Genomic DNA, 18,620 nt, shown 5'->3' on the forward strand with positions numbered 1-18,620 from the left:
ATTTAAAACCCGACACATCCTTGAGGGTGTATGATCGTTAATCAACCAAAAACACAACCTAGCTGTTAACCAAAAACAAAACCAAGCATTCAACCAAACCGAGATGTCAACCAAAAACAAAAACCAAGCGTTCAACCAAAAACAAAACCAAGCTGTCAACCAAACACAAAGCCAAGCTGTCAACCAAAAACAAAACCAAGATGTCAACCAAAAACAAAACCAAACTGTCAACCAAAAACAAAGCCAAGCTGTCAACCAAACACAAAGCCAAGCTGTCAACCAAAAACAAAACCAAACTATCAACCAAAAACAAAGCCAAGCTGTCAACCAAAAAACCAAAGCCAAGCTGTCAACCAAAAACAAAACGAAGATGTCAACCAAAAACAAAGCCAAGCTGTCAACCAAAAACAAAACCAAACTATCAACCAAACACACAAAGCCAAGCTGTCAACCAAACACAAAGCCAAGCTGTCAACCAAACACAAAGCCAAGCTGTCAACCAAACACAAAGCCAAGCTGTCAACCAAACACAAAGCCAAGCTGTCAACCAAACACAAAGCCGAGCTGTCAACCAAACACAAAGCCAAGCTGTCAACCAAACACAAAGCCGAGCTGTCAACCAAACACAAAGCCAAGCTGTCAACCAAACACAAAGCCGAGCTGTCAACCAAACACAAAGCCAAGCTGTCAACCAAACACAAAGCCAAGCTGTCAACCAAACACAAAGCCAAGCTGTCAACCAAACACAAAGCCGAGCTGTCAACCAAACACAAAGCCAAGCTGTCAACCAAACACAAAGCCAAGCTGTCAACCAAACACAAAGCCAAGCTGTCAACCAAACACAAAGCCAAGCTGTCAACCAAACACAAAGCCAAGCTGTCAACCAAACACAAAGCCAAGCTGTCAACCAAACACACAAAGCCAAGCTGTCAACCAAACACAAAGCCAAGCTGTCAACCCAAACACAAAGCCAAGCTGTCAACCAAACACAAAACCAAGCTATCAACCAAACACAAAAGCCGAGCTGTCAACCAAAAAACAAAGCCAAACTATCAACCAAACACAAAGCCAAGCTGTCAACCAAACACAAAGCCAAGCTGTCAACCAAACACAAAGCCAAGCTGTCAACCAAACACAAAGCCAAGCTGTCAACCAAACACAAAGCCAAGCTGTCAACCAAACACAAAGCCAAGCTGTCAACCAAACACAAAGCCAAGCTGTCAACCAAACACAAAGCCAAGCTGTCAACCAAACACAAAGCCAAGCTGTCCAACCAAAAACACAAAAGCCAAGCTGTCAACCAAACACAAAGCCAAGCTGTAAACCAAACACAAAGCCAAGCTGTCAACCAAACACAAAGCCAAGCTGTCAACCAAACACAAAGCCAAGCTGTAAACCAAACACAAAGCCAAGCTGTCAACCAAACACAAAGCCGAGCTGTCAACCAAACACAAAGCCAAGCTGTCAACCAAACACAAAGCCGAGCTGTCAACCAAACACAAAGCCAAGCTGTCAACCAAAAACAAAGCCGAGCTGTCAACCAAACACAAAGCCGAGCTGTCAACCAAACACAAAGCCGAGCTGTCAACCAAACACAAAGCCGAGCTGTCAACCAAACACAAAGCCAAGCTGTCAACCAAACACAAAGCCGAGCTGTCAACCAAAAACAAAACCAAGCTGTCAACCAAACACAAAGCCGAGCTGTCAACCAAAAACAAAACCAAACTATCAACCAAACACAAAGCCGAGCTGTCAACCAAACACAAAGCCAAGCTGTCAACCAAAAACAAAGCCAAGCTGTCAACCAAACACAAAGCCAAGCTGTCAACCAAACACAAAAGCCAAGCTGTCAACCAAACACAAAGCCAAGCTGTCAACCAAACACAAAGCCAAGCTGTCAACCAAACACAAAGCCAAGCTGTCAACCAAAAACAAAACCAAACTATCAACCAAACACAAAGCCAAGCTGTCAACCAAACACAAAGCCAAGCTGTCAACCAAACACAAAGCCAAGCTGTCAACCAAACACAAAGCCGAGCTGTCAACCAAACACAAACCAAGCTGTCAACCAAAACACAAAGCCGAGCTGTCAACCAAACACAAAGCCAAGCTGTCAACCAAACACAAAGCCAGCTGTCAACCAAACACAAAGCCAAGCTGTCAACCAAACACAAAGCCAAGCTGTCAACCAAAACAAAACCAAACTATCAACCAAACACAAAGCCAAGCTGTCAACCAAACACAAAGCCAAGCTGTCAACCAAACACAAAGCCAAGCTGTCAACCAAACACAAAGCCAAGCTGTCAACCAAACACAAAGCCAAGCTGTCAACCAAACACAAAGCCGAGCTGTCAACCAAACACAAAGCCAAGCTGTCAACCAAACACAAAGCCAAGCTGTCAACCAAAAAACAAAGCCAAGCTGTCAACCAAACACAAAGCCGAGCTGTCAACCAAACACAAAGCCAAGCTGTCAACCAAACACAAAGCCAAGCTGTCAACCAAACACAAAGCCAAGCTGTCAACCAAACACAAAGCCGAGCTGTCAACCAAAAACAAAACCAAACTATCAACCAAACACAAAGCCGAGCTGTCAACCAAACACAAAGCCAAGCTGTCAACCAAACACAAAGCCAAGCTGTCAACCAAACACAAAGCCAAGCTGTCAACCAAACACAAAGCCAAGCTGTCAACCAAACACAAAGCCAAGCTGTCAACCAAACACAAAGCCGAGCTGTCAACCAAACACAAAGCCAAGCTGTCAACCAAACACAAACCAAACTTCAACCAAACACAAAGCCAAGCTGTCAACCAAACACAAAGCCAAGCTGTCAACCAAACACAAAGCCAAGCTGTCAACCAAACAAAGCCAGCTATCAACCAAACACAAAGCCAAGCTGTCAACCAAACACAAAAGCTGTCAACCAAACAAAACTTCAACCAAACACAAAGCCGAGCTGTCAACCAAACACAAAGCCAAGCTGTCAACCAAACACAAAGCCAAGCTGTCAACCAAACACAAACCAAAAACAAACAAGCTGTCAACCAAACACAAAGCCAAGCTGTCAACCAAACACAAAGCCAAGCTGTCAACCAAACACAAAGCCAAGCTGTCAACCAAAACAAAGCCAAGCTGCAACAACACAAAGCCAAGCTGTCAACCAAACACAAAGCCGAGCTGTCAACCAAACACAAAGCCAAGCTGTCAACCAAACACAAAGCCAAGCTGTCAACCAAAACACAAAGCCAAGCTGTCAACCAAACACAAAGCCAAGCTGTCAACCAAACACAAAGCCAAGCTGTCAACCAAACACAAAGCCAAGCTGTCAACCAAACACAAAGCCAAGCTGTCAACCAAACACAAAGCCAAGCTGTCAACCAAAAAACAAAGCCAAACTATCAACCAAACACAAAGCCGAGCTGTCAACCAAACACAAAGCCAAGCTGTCAACCAAACACAAAGCCAAGCTGTCAACCAAAACAAAACCAAACTATCAACCAAACACAAAGCCAGCTGTCACAACACAAAACACTTCAAAACCAAGCTGTCAACCAAACACAAAGCCAAGCTGTCAACCAAACACAAAGCCAAGCTGTCAACCAAACACAAAGCCAAGCTGTCAACCAAACACAAAGCCAAGCTGTCAACCAAACACAAAGCCAAGCTGTCAACCAAACACAAAGCCAAGCTGTCAACCAAACACAAAGCCAAGCTGTCAACCAAACACAAAGCCGAGCTGTCAACCAAAAACAAAACCAAACTATCAACCAAACACAAAGCCGAGCTGTCAACCAAACACAAAACCAAGCTGTCAACCAAACACAAAGCCGAGCTGTCAACCAAACACAAAACCAAGCTGTCAACCAAACACAAAGCCAAGCTGTCAACCAAACACAAAGCCAAGCTGTCAACCAAACACAAAGCCAAGCTGTCAACCAAACACAAAGCCAAGCTGTCAACCAAACACAAAGCCAAGCTGTCAACCAAAACACAAAGCCAAAGCTGTCAACCAAAACACAAAGCCAAGCTGTCAACCAAACACAAAGCCAAGCTGTCAACCAAACACAAAGCCAAGCTGTCAACCAAAAACAAAGCCAAGCTGTCAACCAAACACAAAGCCAAGCTGTCAACCAAACACAAAGCCAAGCTGTCAACCAAAAACAAAGCCAAACTGTCAACCAAAAACAAAACCAAACTATCAACCAAACACAAAGCCGAGCTGTCAACCAAACACAAAGCCAAGCTGTCAACCAAACACAAAGCCAAGCTGTCAACCAAAAACAAAACCAAACTATCAACCAAACACAAAGCCAAGCTGTCAACCAAACACAAAGCCAAGCTGTCAACCAAACACAAAGCCAAGCTGTCAACCAAACACAAAGCCAAGCTGTCAACCAAACACAAAGCCAAGCTGTCAACCAAACACAAAGCCAAGCTGTCAACCAAACACAAAGCCAAGCTGTCAACCAAACACAAAACCAAGCTGTCAACCAAAAACAAAATCAAACTATCAACCAAACACAAAGCCAAGCTGTCAACCAAACACAAAGCCAAGCTGTCAACCAAACACAAAGCCAAGCTGTCAACCAAACACAAAACCAAGCTGTCAACCAAACACAAAGCCAAGCGTTCAACTAAAACGAATGCAGAACATATGCCAAAGCGGATAGTCATTAATGCTGGTTAGTTCTGACCACAAACTTGCTCCCTTTTCGGGTATCATGGACATGGACGAAAAGTCTTCTTTTTAAGCTCCCGACATTTTCCGCTTGGGACACTAACCTTCCGTACTTCACAGTATGTGATAAATGTCGGTTCGATATTGAGGTGTTTGTCCATGCCGACTTCCATTATCATCCTTTTTAGGTCACAGTTACCACATAAATAGCAGTACACTAATTACCGCGCCACCATGGGAACGAGATTTGGTCTAATTACTCACGCCGGAACTCCTCAGAGTACACAATCTATGACCGATCATCTACGGTGGGGACCAGAACTTTAATGAACAACAACTTACCTTGGAAGTGTTATCATATCAAATGTGAGTCTATGAACAGTTGACAAAAATAAAACCTGAGTTAACTTGGCAAAATTATCAAAAACAAGACTTATCAAATAAGCATTTTGCATAATTATTGCAACAAAATGACACATGTATCCGAATATTTGAGTATTTAGGAAATAGAATCAATCTGTATGACTCTAGTACCTTTGATACGTTTATGTTTACAGTCTTATTGCCCTCACGTGTCTTTTATACACGTAGATGCGTGTATACTGCCCAACAAACATTACATAATGTGCTTGTAAAGATATGACGAAAACTAACAAAGACTTCTCTAGTTTTATCAAATGTCAATTTGGATATTTGACGTAGTGCTACCGAGTTAGACTGACCTCCGGACAATTTGACCACTGGCCATCTTGACCTCCTGAGGCCTTTTTGACCTAAACACCGGATACACACATTTGATAACATAATCACAGCTTCATTGTCTAGGGTGGCCAGACTCGACCTAGTCTTATAACGGACACTCGTGAGTCAACTGACCATAGGCCGGAGCCATAATAATACTGACCATCACGTTCACTCTTTGTGTGGTCAATACAAGGCAGATAAGGCCGGACAAATATTTTTGTAACAAATAAAGATCAGAGAAATTCTTTAGAGATAGTGAGAGGAATACTTTCTACTGATCTCACAGTCTAATGATTTCTGGCGTGATCAGCAACATGGCCGTAGTGTAACTGACTGGCGTGTCCGTAACTTGACTGACCAGCGCGATGTTGTCGGCCTGGTTGTTTATTTTTATTGCAAAAGGCCATTAAAATAACGTCACTATGAAGAACGCCATGTGTACTTTGAGCCGGGATAAAAAAATGACATAATTTCGTATGTCGTGTATGAACATAAACTAATACTGGTCATTGACCCTGATTGTGGTGCTCAGTCCGTGTTAGACTGACCACAAGTTGACCTTGATTGTGGTGCTCAGCCTGTGTTAGACTGACCACAAGTTGACCTTGATTGTGGTGCTCAGCCTGTGTTAGACTGACCACAAGTTGACCTTGATTGTGGTGCTCAGCCTGTGTTAGACTGACCACAAGTTGACCTTGATTGTGGTGCTCAGCCTGTGTTAGACTGACCACAAGTTGACCTTGATTGTGGTGCTCAGCCTGTGTTTAGACTGACCACAAGTTGACCTTGATTGTGGTGCTCAGCCTGTGTTAGACTAACCACAATTTGACCTTGATTGTGGTGCTCAGCCTGTGTTAGACTGACCACAAGTTGACCTTGGTTGTGGTGCTCAGCCTGTGTTAGACTGACCACAAGTTGACCTTGGTTGTGGTGCTCAGCCATTGTTATACTGACCACAAGTTGGCCTTGATTGTGGTGCTCAGCCTGTGTTAGACTAACCACAAGTTGACCTTGATTGTGGTGCTCAGCCTGTGTTTGACTGACCACAAGTTGACCTTGGTTGTGGTGCTCAGCCTTTGTTAGACTGACCACAAGTTGACCTTGTTTGTGGTGCTCGGCCTGTGTTATACTGACCACAACGTTGACCTTGATTGTGGTGCTCAGCCTGTGTTAGACTGACCACAAGTTGACCTTGATTGTGGTGCTCAGCCTGTGTTAGACTGACCACAAGTTGACCTTGGTTGTGGTGCTCAGCCTGTGTTAGACTGACCACAAGTTGACCTTGATTGTGGTGCTCAGCCTGTGTTAGACTGACCACAAGTTGACCTTGGTTGTGGTGCTCAGCCTGTGTTAGACTGACCACAAGTTGACCTTGGTTGTGGTGCTCAGCCTGTGTTAGACTGACCACAAGTTGACCTTGATTGTGGTGCTCAGCCTGTGTTAGACTGACCACAAGTTGACCTTGGTTGTGGTGCTCAGCCTGTGTTAGACTAACCACAAGTTGACCTTGGTTGTGGTGCTCAGCCTGTGTTAGACTGACCACAACGTTGACCTTGGTTGTGGTGCTCAGCCTGTGTTAGACTGACCACAAGTTGACCTTGATTGTGGTGATCAGTCCTAGTTAGACTGACCACAAGTTGACCTTGATTGTGGTGATCAGCCCGTGTTACACTGACCACAAGTTGACCGTGGTTTTGGTGCTCAGCCTGTGTTAGACTGACCACAAGTTGACCTTGGTTGTGGTGCTCAGCCCGTGTTAGACTGACCACAAGTTGACCTTAATTGTGATGCTCAGCCTGTGTTACACTGACCACAAGTTGACCTTGATTGTGGTGCTCAGCCCGTGTTAGACTGACCACATTGATGTGAGTGATCTCAGCCCGTGTTAGACTGACCATCACAAGTTGACCTTAATTGTGATACTCAGCCCGTGTTAGACTGACCATCACAAGTTGACCTTAATTGTGATACTCAGCCCGTGTGTTAGACTGACCATCACAAGTTGACCGTAATTGTGATACTCAGCCCGTGTTAGACTGACCATCAAAAGTTGACCTTGATTGTGATGCTCAGCCCGTGTTAGACTGACCACAAGTTGACCTTGATTGTGATTGCTCAGCCCGTGTTAGACTGACCACAAGTTGACCTTGATTGTGGTGCTCAGCCTGTGTTAGACTGACCACAAGTTGACCTTGGTTGTGGTGCTCAGCCTGTGTTAGACTGACCATCACAAGTTGACCTTGGTTGTGGTGCTCAGTCTGTGTTAGACTGACCACAATTGACCTTGGTTGTGGTGCTCAGCCCGTGTTAGACTGACCACAAATTTGAGACCTGGTTAGTGGGTGCACAGCCCGTGTTAGACTGACCATCACAAGTTGACCTTATAATGTGGTGATGCTCAGCCCGTGTTAGACTGACCATCACAAGTTGACCTTAATTGTGATACTCAGCCCGTGTTAGACTGACCATCACAAGTTGACCTTAATTGTGATACTCAGCCCGTGTTAGACTGACCATCCACAAGTTGACCTTAATTGTGATACTCAGCCCGTGTTAGACTGACCATCACAAGTTGACCTTGATTGTGATGCTCAGCCCGTGTTAGACTGACCACAAGTTGACCTTGGTTGTGTGTGCTCAGCCTGTGTTAGACTGACCATCACAAGTGTACCTTGGTTGTGGTGCTTAGTCTGTGTTAGACTGACCACAAGTTGACCTTGGTTGTGGTGCTCAGCCCGTGTTAGACTGACCACACAAGTTGACCTTGGTTGTGGTGAACAGCCCGTGTTAGACTGACCATCACAAGTTGACCTTGGTTGTGGTGAACAGCCCGTGTTAGACTGACCATCACAAGTTGACCTTAATTGTGATGCTCACCCGCCCGTGTTAGACTGACCATCACATGTTGATCTTATTGTGTCAGCCCGTGTTAGACTGACCACAAGTTGACTTAATTGTGATACTCAGCCCGTGTTAGACTGACCATCACAAGTTGACCTTAATTGTGATACTCAGCCCGTGTTAGAACTGATACCATACAAGTTGACCTTGATTGTGATGCTCAGCCCGTGTTAGACTGACCATCACAAGTTGACCTTAATTGTGATACTCAGCCCGTGTTAGACTGACCATCACAAGTTGACCTATTAATTGTGATACTCAGCCCGTGTTAGACTGACCATCACAAGTTGACCTTGATTGTGATGCTCAGCCCGTGTTAGACTGACCACAAGTTGACCTTGATTGTGGTGCTCAGCCTGTGTTAGACTGACCACAAGTTGACCTTGGTTGTGGTGCTCAGCCTGTGTTAGACTGACCATCACAAGTTGACCTTGGTTGTGGGTGCTCAGCCTGTGTTAGATCTGACCACAAGTATGACCTTGGTTGTGGTGCTCAGCCGTGTTAGACTGACCACAAGTTGACCTTGGTTGTGGTGCTCAGCCTGTGTTAGACTGACCACAAGTTGACCTTGGTTGTGGTGCTCAGCCCGTGTTAGACTGACCACAAGTTGACCTTGGTTGTGGTGCTCAGCCTGTGTTAGACTGACCACAAGTTGACCTTGGTTGTGGTGCTCAGCCTGTGTTAGACTGACCACAAGTTGACCTTGATTGTGGTGCTCAGCCCGTGTTAGACTGACCACAAGTTGACCTTGGTTGTGGTGCTCAGCCTGTGTTAGACTGACCACAAGTTGACCTTGATTGTGGTGCTCAGCCCGTGTTAGACTGACCACAAGTTGACCTTGGTTGTGATGCTCATCCCGTGTTAGACTGACCGCAAGTTGACCTTGATTGCGGTGCTCAGTCTGTGTTAGACTGACCACAAGTCTCTAGAATATTGAAACATCACTAGAATTCGTCTTGATATTTTTGTCTCTACGATATGTCTAATCATTACTTTCAAACTAGAGGGATATAATCTAGTATTGTAAGACTGGTGGAAAAATCTACGAATCTAAGGTAAATGGTTTCTGTCCTCTGTTAGGTTAACTATATGGTAGTTAGACAAAGATTGCGTAATCTGAAAATGAAGAAGTAAAAATCTGAAATGATTTAGTGTAATGTTTCTGGTTAATACGGTAAAATATCAAATGTACATAATTAGAATCATAAAAGCGGCGATGCTATTTGAAGAACAATCCCAATATAACATACAGAAATGAAATATTTGGCAAATTATCGGTACCTGATTTTTAATTGATTTGTTCTATAGATATATATTTCCACCTGTTACCGGGGACAGGATACGGCCCCGCCTGTAACAGCTGGCCGGGGACCAGATTAGCCCCACCGACATATGGTGAGGGCCAATTTATGGTTCTTTCAAAAGCTTTATGTGTACTTTCTAGTCCCTTTTCCGAGGAGTTGACCTTGACGGATTACCAGCCGCCGAAAAATTTTGAACTCGTCAGCACTTTACGTTCGAATTGATATTCATGGGTCGTCATTTCAGATGAATTGATAAATCTCTTGTAATCCCATGTTCAAACACATATGCCACTTTCTCTACTCCGATCTGTAGTTAACTGGGAATTAGTGTACGGAACCTGTGACGTCACCAGTTTCTGTCGATATCCCGCTATGTAAGAATGTGTTTCTAGTGAAAGCGGAACCAAATAGTTAAGGTATATTAAGCTTGAACAAACTCCGATTGTTTTACCAAAGCTATCTTCATTAGATATAACATTATAGCGGGTACGTATCACACATTCAGTAACCATCCAGTCTAGCAGGGGTCAGACTCGAGTTTGTCACTTAGCAACCGCCAGAAATATTATTTAATTTTCTTTTTCTACCGCACGGCTTAAGCTAATAATAATCGGCGAACCCGTTAAGCTCTGGATTGACTTAGAACGGGTATTACTTGGTCACAAAACACAGGAAGTCGGAGAGGGGACAGAAATAGACTGGAATGTATGAACTCGAGTCACCAGTTTATCCCCGACATCCACTGGTTGTCGACGAATTCTCTCTTATCACATAAGGAACCTTACAATGTATTAATAGTAAAACTTCCATAGTTAGCCAACACTGAATATCTCTCTTAAACATGTAATACATATATCAATAGCTTCATCTGCGTTTCGAACATGATTCATCGGCATATATGGGTCAAAGGAAAAATGATATACATTTAGATTAAAAAATCTACACAGCGTAGAAAATGTAGAAATGATGAAGAACAAAAGTCAACTCGTGAAGAGCTATTTTTTCCAGTTGTTTTCGTTATTGTAAAAATAATTTGTGCCCTTTTATAAACCTGGTGTCCTTGTGGCTGGTCATTATCATTTCAACAGCTTGTGATAAAAAATAAGGACTTTTTTTCCAAACAACGTGATATTGACCATAAAATGCCATCTTTTATCTTGTGTGTTAACAAGGAAACTGGATTTCTATTTGACTATGTTGATCGCCAGTGTTGTTTATCATACATACCAAAGGCGAGACAGCTTATTAGTATGTAAGTAATGTCAGGAATGCAGGTACACATGTATACAAACATATATATCATTACAGGCAACTTTTGAAAAGATTACGGTCAAATAAAGGTAGACCAGAGATTTGTACAACCATAGGCAGAAAAAACGACTCCTCTCTATAAATCATCTAAACGTCTAGCCAACGACAGAAGAGATATCTAAAGATATATAGCCAACGATCGGAGAAGGATTGATATCTAAAGATATATTCAGCGATATCTAGCAGGTATATATTCAGTTCTCTATTTCATTTCCAAAGATCATATTGAACGCGACTTTTTATAAAAAGAAATGGCGACCAAAGCAGTACTTTAGGACGCAGAACCAAAGTACTCAAACATATCTGCAAGACAACCAATCGCTGAATTAGGAAGAAATAAACTGCTCACTTCCAGAACAAAATGTTTCCAGAACAACAGTTACGCAACTTTAAATAGCAGTTCAGTTCGATGGGACAAAACTCACTGAACAGATTATATTAGTCTTGGATATCAATGCAACACCCAAATAATTAAGTTATGAATATTCTTTTAAGAACTTGACCATATAACCGAGATCAAAGACAAATAGGGGCTCCAACACAAACACAAGGTAAATACGATATATTTGATTGGTTTGCTACGACTTAACTTTTAACATCATCCGGGGCCAAGGTCGCTCGGTTTTAAGTGGGATGTCCGTGTTATGAACATAGAAACATGTAATTCAGAAATGAGCAATCTGCGATCAACGTGTCCTTTGTTTTGTGTAACTGGGCAGTTACATACTTTCCCGGAATAATTCTCTCGTTTGATCTAGGTTTTGTAATATGAAATCATGATCCCTTTAGGGGTCGCCAAGTCTCAGTCAGGAACCTGGGGCCATACAGGATTTGGAAGCGCTCAGAATTCTGGGTACCGAAGCTGTTTTGTCCATTGTAGCTTGAGACCCTCACAGGTCATGTTTGTGCTTGTTTCTGAGTGAAACAATATTTTAATGATGCACAAATTTTACAAGAAAATGAAATTGAAATCCTCATTTTTCCCTCATTTTGTTGAAATTTTAGTATAATTACTCTGTTAGCTGTTAAAGAGAGTGAGCGAGTTTTACTGACCTTGACCGGCGGTATGCAGACATACACCCCTTGTTACACTATTTTCTTCTGCCAAATAAACATATTAGTTGCAATGGATAAAAGATATAACTTTGGCATGACGAGTGAAGTAATCAATCTTATCAATACGATTTTCCCGTAATTTTTTTCTGCAAACCTACTAAGATGAGAAAGAACACGTACATACACAGTGAGGCAAGACCTTTCAGTTTTGTTAGACTAAGATTGGTACAGTAATGATTCGGTATATATATAGTTGCCGATGAACTAATAGATGACTACAAGTAAATGGACAATGAAACAGACGACAGGGAGAGCGTTTGTCGAGATTCGACAAGATTGTGACTGCTAATAGAGGATTCGTGCACCAATATCTATGAAGAGTGAATATAAAGTGTTGTCTTTTTAAACGAGGCATTAAGTACATTATGTTACACAGATGTGTGTATTTACTAGCATGTGACAACATTATGTAGCAGTATGTGAACCAGTCGTATTCCAGAGGCTGAGACTTGCGAAAAAGAAAGACCAATGTTATAATAAGCGGAACTAGAGAGCTACTCTCCTAGATGTGATGGTCAGTGATGATTGAATCTAAAGTGGACCTTTCTTGATAATCGTATAGATGTCCTTAGATATTTACAAACACACCGTGAGAAACACAATTATTAAACATTTACATGTGTATATATAATTATATCTATATATTCTCGTGTGTTCCCGATTTGTGTACATCATGTATGTATATGATTTGCGTTTTGGAACAATGCCCGTGAGTTTCTAAGTTACCGCTTGCTAGACTGATGGTACTTCCGGTGGTTGCCTATATGACGTACATTTCTCCTTGAGAACAAGTCCTGCCGGCTACAGACGGACTGATTGTCAGCACTGACTTCCGTCTAGTCGTCATAATTGGCTACGTCACCATTCCGGCACAGTAGCCACAACCGGAAGTAAGTTCGCAGATACGCCCGATTTCTAGGTCGCATATGAGCTATTTATAGACATAAACATTTTTTTCTATGGTAATATATGAAATACACACTCAAAAAATCCCTACAACAAATAAATTGTTTTATGTTTATATGTATACCATTAAAAATACTTCAACAGTTCATTGGGTAAGAAGGGTGGAAAGTTACAAACCATTCTCATGCTGCTCTCAATATCTTTTTTATTTCAATTTTCAAGCTAGGTCTATGCGTATGTGAAGTATGTGCGTGTTCTATACGTATGTGAAGTGTGTACGTGTTCTATACGTAAGTGAAGTGTTTGCGTGTTCTATACGTATGTGAAATATGTACGTGTTCTATGCGTATGTGAAGTATGTACGTGTTCTTATACGTATGTGAAGTATGTACGTGTTCTATGCGTATGTGAAGTGTGTGCGTGTTCTAAAGTGTGAACGTGTTCTATACAGTGAAGTGTGAACGTGTTCTATACGTAAGTGAAGTGTTTGCGTGTTCTATACGTATGTGAAGTATGTACGTGTTCTATGCGTATGTGAAGTATGTACGTGTTCTATACGTATGTGAAGTATGTACGTGTTTCTATACGTATGTGGAGTATGTACGTGTTCTATGCGTATGTGGAGTATGTACGTGTTCTATGCGTATGTGAAGTATGTACGTGTTCTATACGTATGTGGAGTATGTACGTGTTCTATACGTATGTGAAGTATGTACGTGTTCTATACGTATGTGAAGTATGTAGATGTTCTATACGTATGTGGAGTATGTACGTGTTCAATACGTATGTGAAGTATGTACGTGTTCTATACGTATGTGAAGTATGTACGTGTTCTATACGTATGTGAAGTATGTACGTGTTCTATGCGTATGTGAAGTATGTACGTGTTCTATACGTATGTGAAGTATATACGTGTTCTATGCGTATGTGGAGTATGTGCGTGTTATATACGTAAGTGAAGTGTTTGCGTGTTCTATGCGTATGTGAAGTATGTACGTGTTCTATGCGTATGTGAAGTATGTACGTGTTCTATACGTAAGTGAAGTGTTTGTTTTTGCGTGTTCTATGCGTATGTGATGTATGTACGTGTTCTATGCGTATGTGAAGTGTGTTGTGCGTGTTCTATGCGTAAGTTAAGTGCGTGCGTGTTCTATACGTATGTGAAGTGTGTGCGTGTTCTATGCGTATGTGAAGTGTGTGCGTGTTTTTTTAGATTACCGTCTATACGTATGTGAAGTGGCACGGTGCGTGTTCTATACATATGTAAAGTGGGTCCGTGTTTTGTCTTATTACCGTTTATTACTTATGTGAAGTATGTACGTGTTCTATGCGTATGTGAAGTGTGTGCGTGTAAATTTTTTTAGATTACCGTCTATACGTATGTGAAGTGGGTGCGTGTTCTATACGTATGTGAAGTATGTCCGTGTTCTATGCGTATGTGAAGTATGTTACGTGTTCTATACGTATGTGAAGTATGTACGTGTTCTATACGTATGTGGAGTATGTACGTGTTCTATGCGTATGTGGAGTATGTACGTGTTCTATGCGTATGTGAAGTATGTACGTGTTCTATACGTAGTGTGGAGTATGTACGAGTGTTCTATAACGTAAGTGAGCAGAGTGTTTGTTTACCGTGTTCTATGCCGTATGTGCATGTATGTACGTGTTCTTCTATGCGTATTGTGAAGTGTCCGGTGCGTGTTTTCTATGCGTAAGTTAAGTGCGTGCGTACGTGTTCTATCACGGTATAGTGAAGTCTGTGGGCGTGCGTGTTCTATGCGTATGTGAAGTGTACTGTGCGTGTTTTTTAGATTACCGTCTATACGTGTGTGAAGTGGCACGGTGCGTGTTCTATACATATGGTAAAGTGGGTCGTGTTTTGTCTTATTACCGTTTATAACTTATGTGAATGTATGTACGTGTTTCTATGCGTATGTGAAGTGTGTGCGTGGTTTCTAAAGTGTGAACGTGTTCTATATACCAGTGATGAAGTGTGAAACGTGTTTCTATACGTAAGTGAAGTGTTGGCGTGTTTATACGTATGTGAAGTATGTACGTGTACTATGCGTATGTGAAGTATGTACGTGTTCTATACGTTATGTGAAGTATGTACGTGTTCTATACGTATGTGGAGTATGTACGTGTGTTCTATGCGTATGTGGAGTGTAGGTATGTACGTGTTCTATGCGTATGTGAAGTATGGTAACGTGTTTTCTATACGTATGTGGAGTATGTACGTGTTTCTTACGTATGTGAAGTGATGTACGTGTTCTATACGTATGTGAAGTAATGATAGAATGTTCTATACGTAATGTGGAGTATGGACGTGTTCAATACGTATGGTGAAGTAAGTACCGTGTTCTATACGTATGTGAAGTATGTATGTACGTGTTCTATACGTAAGTGAAGTATGTAACGTGTTCTATGCTATGTGGAGTATGTACGTGTTCTATGCGTATGTGAAGTATGTACGTGTTCTATACGTATGTGAAGAATGTACGTGTTCAATACGTAAGTGAAGTGTTTTGCGTGTTCTATGCGTATGTGAAGTATGTACGTGTTCTATGCGTATGTGAAGTGTGTACGTGTTCTATGCGTACGTATTAAGTGCGTGCGTGTTCTATAGTATGTGAAGTGTGTGCGTGTTCTATGCGTATGTGAAGTGGTGCGTGTTTTTTTAGATTACCGTCTATACGTATGTGAAGTGGCACGGTGCGTGTTCTATAGCCTATGTAAAGTGGGACCGTGTTTTGTTCTTATACCGTTTATACTTATGTGAAGTATGTACGTGTTCTATGCGTGAAGTGTGTGCGTTTGTTCTTAAAGTGATGAACGTGTTCATATACAGTGAAGTTGTGAACGTGTTCTATACGTTTAAGTGAAGTGTTTGCGTGTTCTATACGTATGTGATAGTTATGTGTACGAGTGTTCTATGGTGTTCGTAATGTGAAGTATGTACGTGTTCTATACGTAAGGTGAAGTATGTACGTGTTCTATACGTATGTGAAGTATGTACGTGTTCTATGGCGTATGTGAAGTAATGTACGTGTTCTATGCGTATGTGAAGTATGTACGAGTTCTATACGTATGTGAGTATTGTACGTGTTCTATACGTAAGTGAAGTGTTTGCGTGTTTCTATGCGTATGTGATGTATCTTACGTGTTCTATGCGTATGTGAAGTGTGTGCGTGTTCTATGCGTAAGTTAAGAAGTGCGTGCGTGTTCTATACGTATGTGTGAAGTGTGTGCGTGTCTATGCGTATGTGAAGTGTTGCGTGTGTTCTATACGTATGTGAAGTTCTATACATGTAGTTTGTCTCGTGTGTTCTATTACCGTTTATACTTATGTGAGTATGTACTGTTCTATGGCGTATGTGAAGTGTGTGGCGTGTTCTAGAAAAAGTGTACGTGTTATATACAGTGAATGTTGAAACGTGTTATACGTAAGTATGTTCTGCGTGTTCTATACGTATGTGAAGTATGTACGTGTTCTATGCGTATGTGAAGTATGTACGTGTTCTATGCGTATGTGAAGTATGTACGTGTTCTATACGTATGTGTATGTACGTGTTCTATGCGTATGTGGAGTATGTACGTGTTCTATGCGTATGTGAAGTATGTACGTGTTCTATACGTATGTGGAGTATGTACGTGTTCTATACGTTTATGTGAAGTATGTACGTGTTCTATACGTATGTGAAGTATGTATGTTCGTGTGAGATGTACGTGTTATACGTATGTGAAGTATGTCGTGTTCTATAGTATGTACGTGTTCTATGCGTATGTGAAGATGTGTACGTGTTCTATGCGTATGTGAGTATGTACGTGTTCTATTACGTATGTGAAGTATATACGTGTTCTATGCGTATGTGGAGTATGTGCGTGTTATATACGTAAGTGAAGTGTTTGCGTGTTCTATGCGTATGTGAAGTATGTACGTGTTCTAATACGTATGTGAAGTATGTACGTGTTCTATACGTAAGTGAAGTGTTTGCGTGTTCTATGCGTATGTGATGTATGTATGTTACTGTGTTCTATGCGTATGTGAAGTGTGTGCGTGTTCTATGCGTAAGTTAAGTGCGTGCGTGTTCTATACGTATGTGAAGTGTGTGCGTGTTTCTATGCGTATGTGAAGTGGTGTGCGTGTTTTTTTAGATTACCGTCTATACGTATGTGAAGTGGCACGGTGCGTGTTCTATACATATGTAAAGTGGGTCCGTGTTTTGTCTTATTACCGTTTATACTTATGTGAAGTGTGTGCGTATTTTTTTAGATTACCGTCTATACGTATGTGAAGTGGGTGCGTGTTCTATACGTATGTGAAGTGTGTGCGGGTTTTTTTAGATTACCGTTTATACTTATGTGAAGTGTGTGTGCGTGTTTTTTTTTAAATTACCGTCTATACGTATGTGAAGTGCGTGCGTGTTCTATACATATGTAAAGTGGGTGCGTGTTTTTAGGTCATCTGACCTATTGTCATCATCCACCGTCCGTCGTCGTCCGCCGTCCGTAAACTTTTCATTCAAAAGACTTCTTCTCAATAACCGGAAGGCCCAGGGTACTCATATTTGGCCTGTAGGTTGCTTGGATAGAGGGCTACCAAGTTTGTTAAAATGAATGACCTTGACCTTCATTCAAGGTCACAGGGGTCAAAAAGGCTAAAATCTTTAAACGACTTCTTCTCAAGAACCAGAAGGCCCAGGGTATTGATATTTGGCCTGTAGGATGCTGGGATGAAGGGCTATCAAGTTTGCTCAAATGAATTACCTTGACCTTCAATCAAGGTCACAGGGGTCAAATAGGCTAAAATCCTTTAAACAACTTATTTGTGAATAACTAAGAGGCCTAGAGACCTATTATTAGGCCTGTGGCATGCTGGGATGAAGGGCTACCAAGTTTGTTCAAATAAATTACCTTAACCTTCATTCAAGGTCACAGGGGTCAAAAAAGCTAAAATCTTTAAACGACTTCTTCTCAAGAACCAGACGGGCCCCAGGGTACTGATATTGGGCTCGTAGGATGCTGGGATGAAAGGCTACCAAGTTTGTTCAAATAAATTACCTTGACCTTCATTCAAGGTCACAGGGGTCAATTAGGCTATAATCATTTAAACAACATCTTGTGAATAATGAAGAGGTTTAGAGACCTGATATTAGGCCTGTGGCATGCTGGGATGAAGGGCTACCAAGTTTGTTTAAATGAAGGACCTTGATATTCATTCAAGGTCACGGGGGTCAAATAGGCTAAAATCTTTAAATGACTTCTTCTCAAGAACCAGAAGGCCCAGGGTACTGATATTGGGCACGTAGCATGCTGGGATGAAGGGCTACCAAGTTTGTTCAAATAAAGGACCTTGACCTTCATTCAAGGTCACAGGGGTCAAATAGGCTAAAATCTTTAAATTAATTCTTGAGAATAACTAGGAGGCCCAGAGACTTGATATTGGGCTTATGACATGCTGGGCTGAAGAGCTACCAAGTTTGATCAATTGAATGACCTTGACCTTCATTCAAGGTCACGGGGGTCAAATTAGCTAAAATCTTTAAATGACTTCTTCTCAAGAACCAGAAGGCCAAGGGTACTGATATTGGGCATGTAGCATGCTTGGATGAAGGGCTATCAAGTTTGTTCAAATTAATGACCTAGACTGTCTTCAAGGT

The 18,620-nt window shown here is 41.8% G+C and overlaps 1 protein-coding gene across 1 annotated transcript in view; it reads right to left on the reverse strand.

Annotated features, from left to right (window-relative positions):
- Positions 1 to 6,491: 6,491 nt before the first annotated feature.
- Positions 6,492 to 18,620, reverse strand: part of LOC138306889 (protein split ends-like) — a 33,215-nt gene continuing 21,086 nt past the window's right edge. Inside the window, exons 2-3 of the mRNA XM_069247479.1 lie at positions 8,835 to 9,248; positions 6,492 to 6,974 (exon numbers count right to left, since the gene is read on the reverse strand). Coding sequence (XP_069103580.1) covers positions 6,492 to 6,974; positions 8,835 to 9,248 — 897 coding nt within the window. The remainder of the gene's footprint in view (positions 6,975 to 8,834; positions 9,249 to 18,620) is intronic.

Source organism: Argopecten irradians, chromosome 1 (assembly GCF_041381155.1).
Source record: "Argopecten irradians isolate NY chromosome 1, Ai_NY, whole genome shotgun sequence".
Taxonomy (NCBI): Eukaryota; Metazoa; Mollusca; class Bivalvia; order Pectinida; family Pectinidae; genus Argopecten; species Argopecten irradians.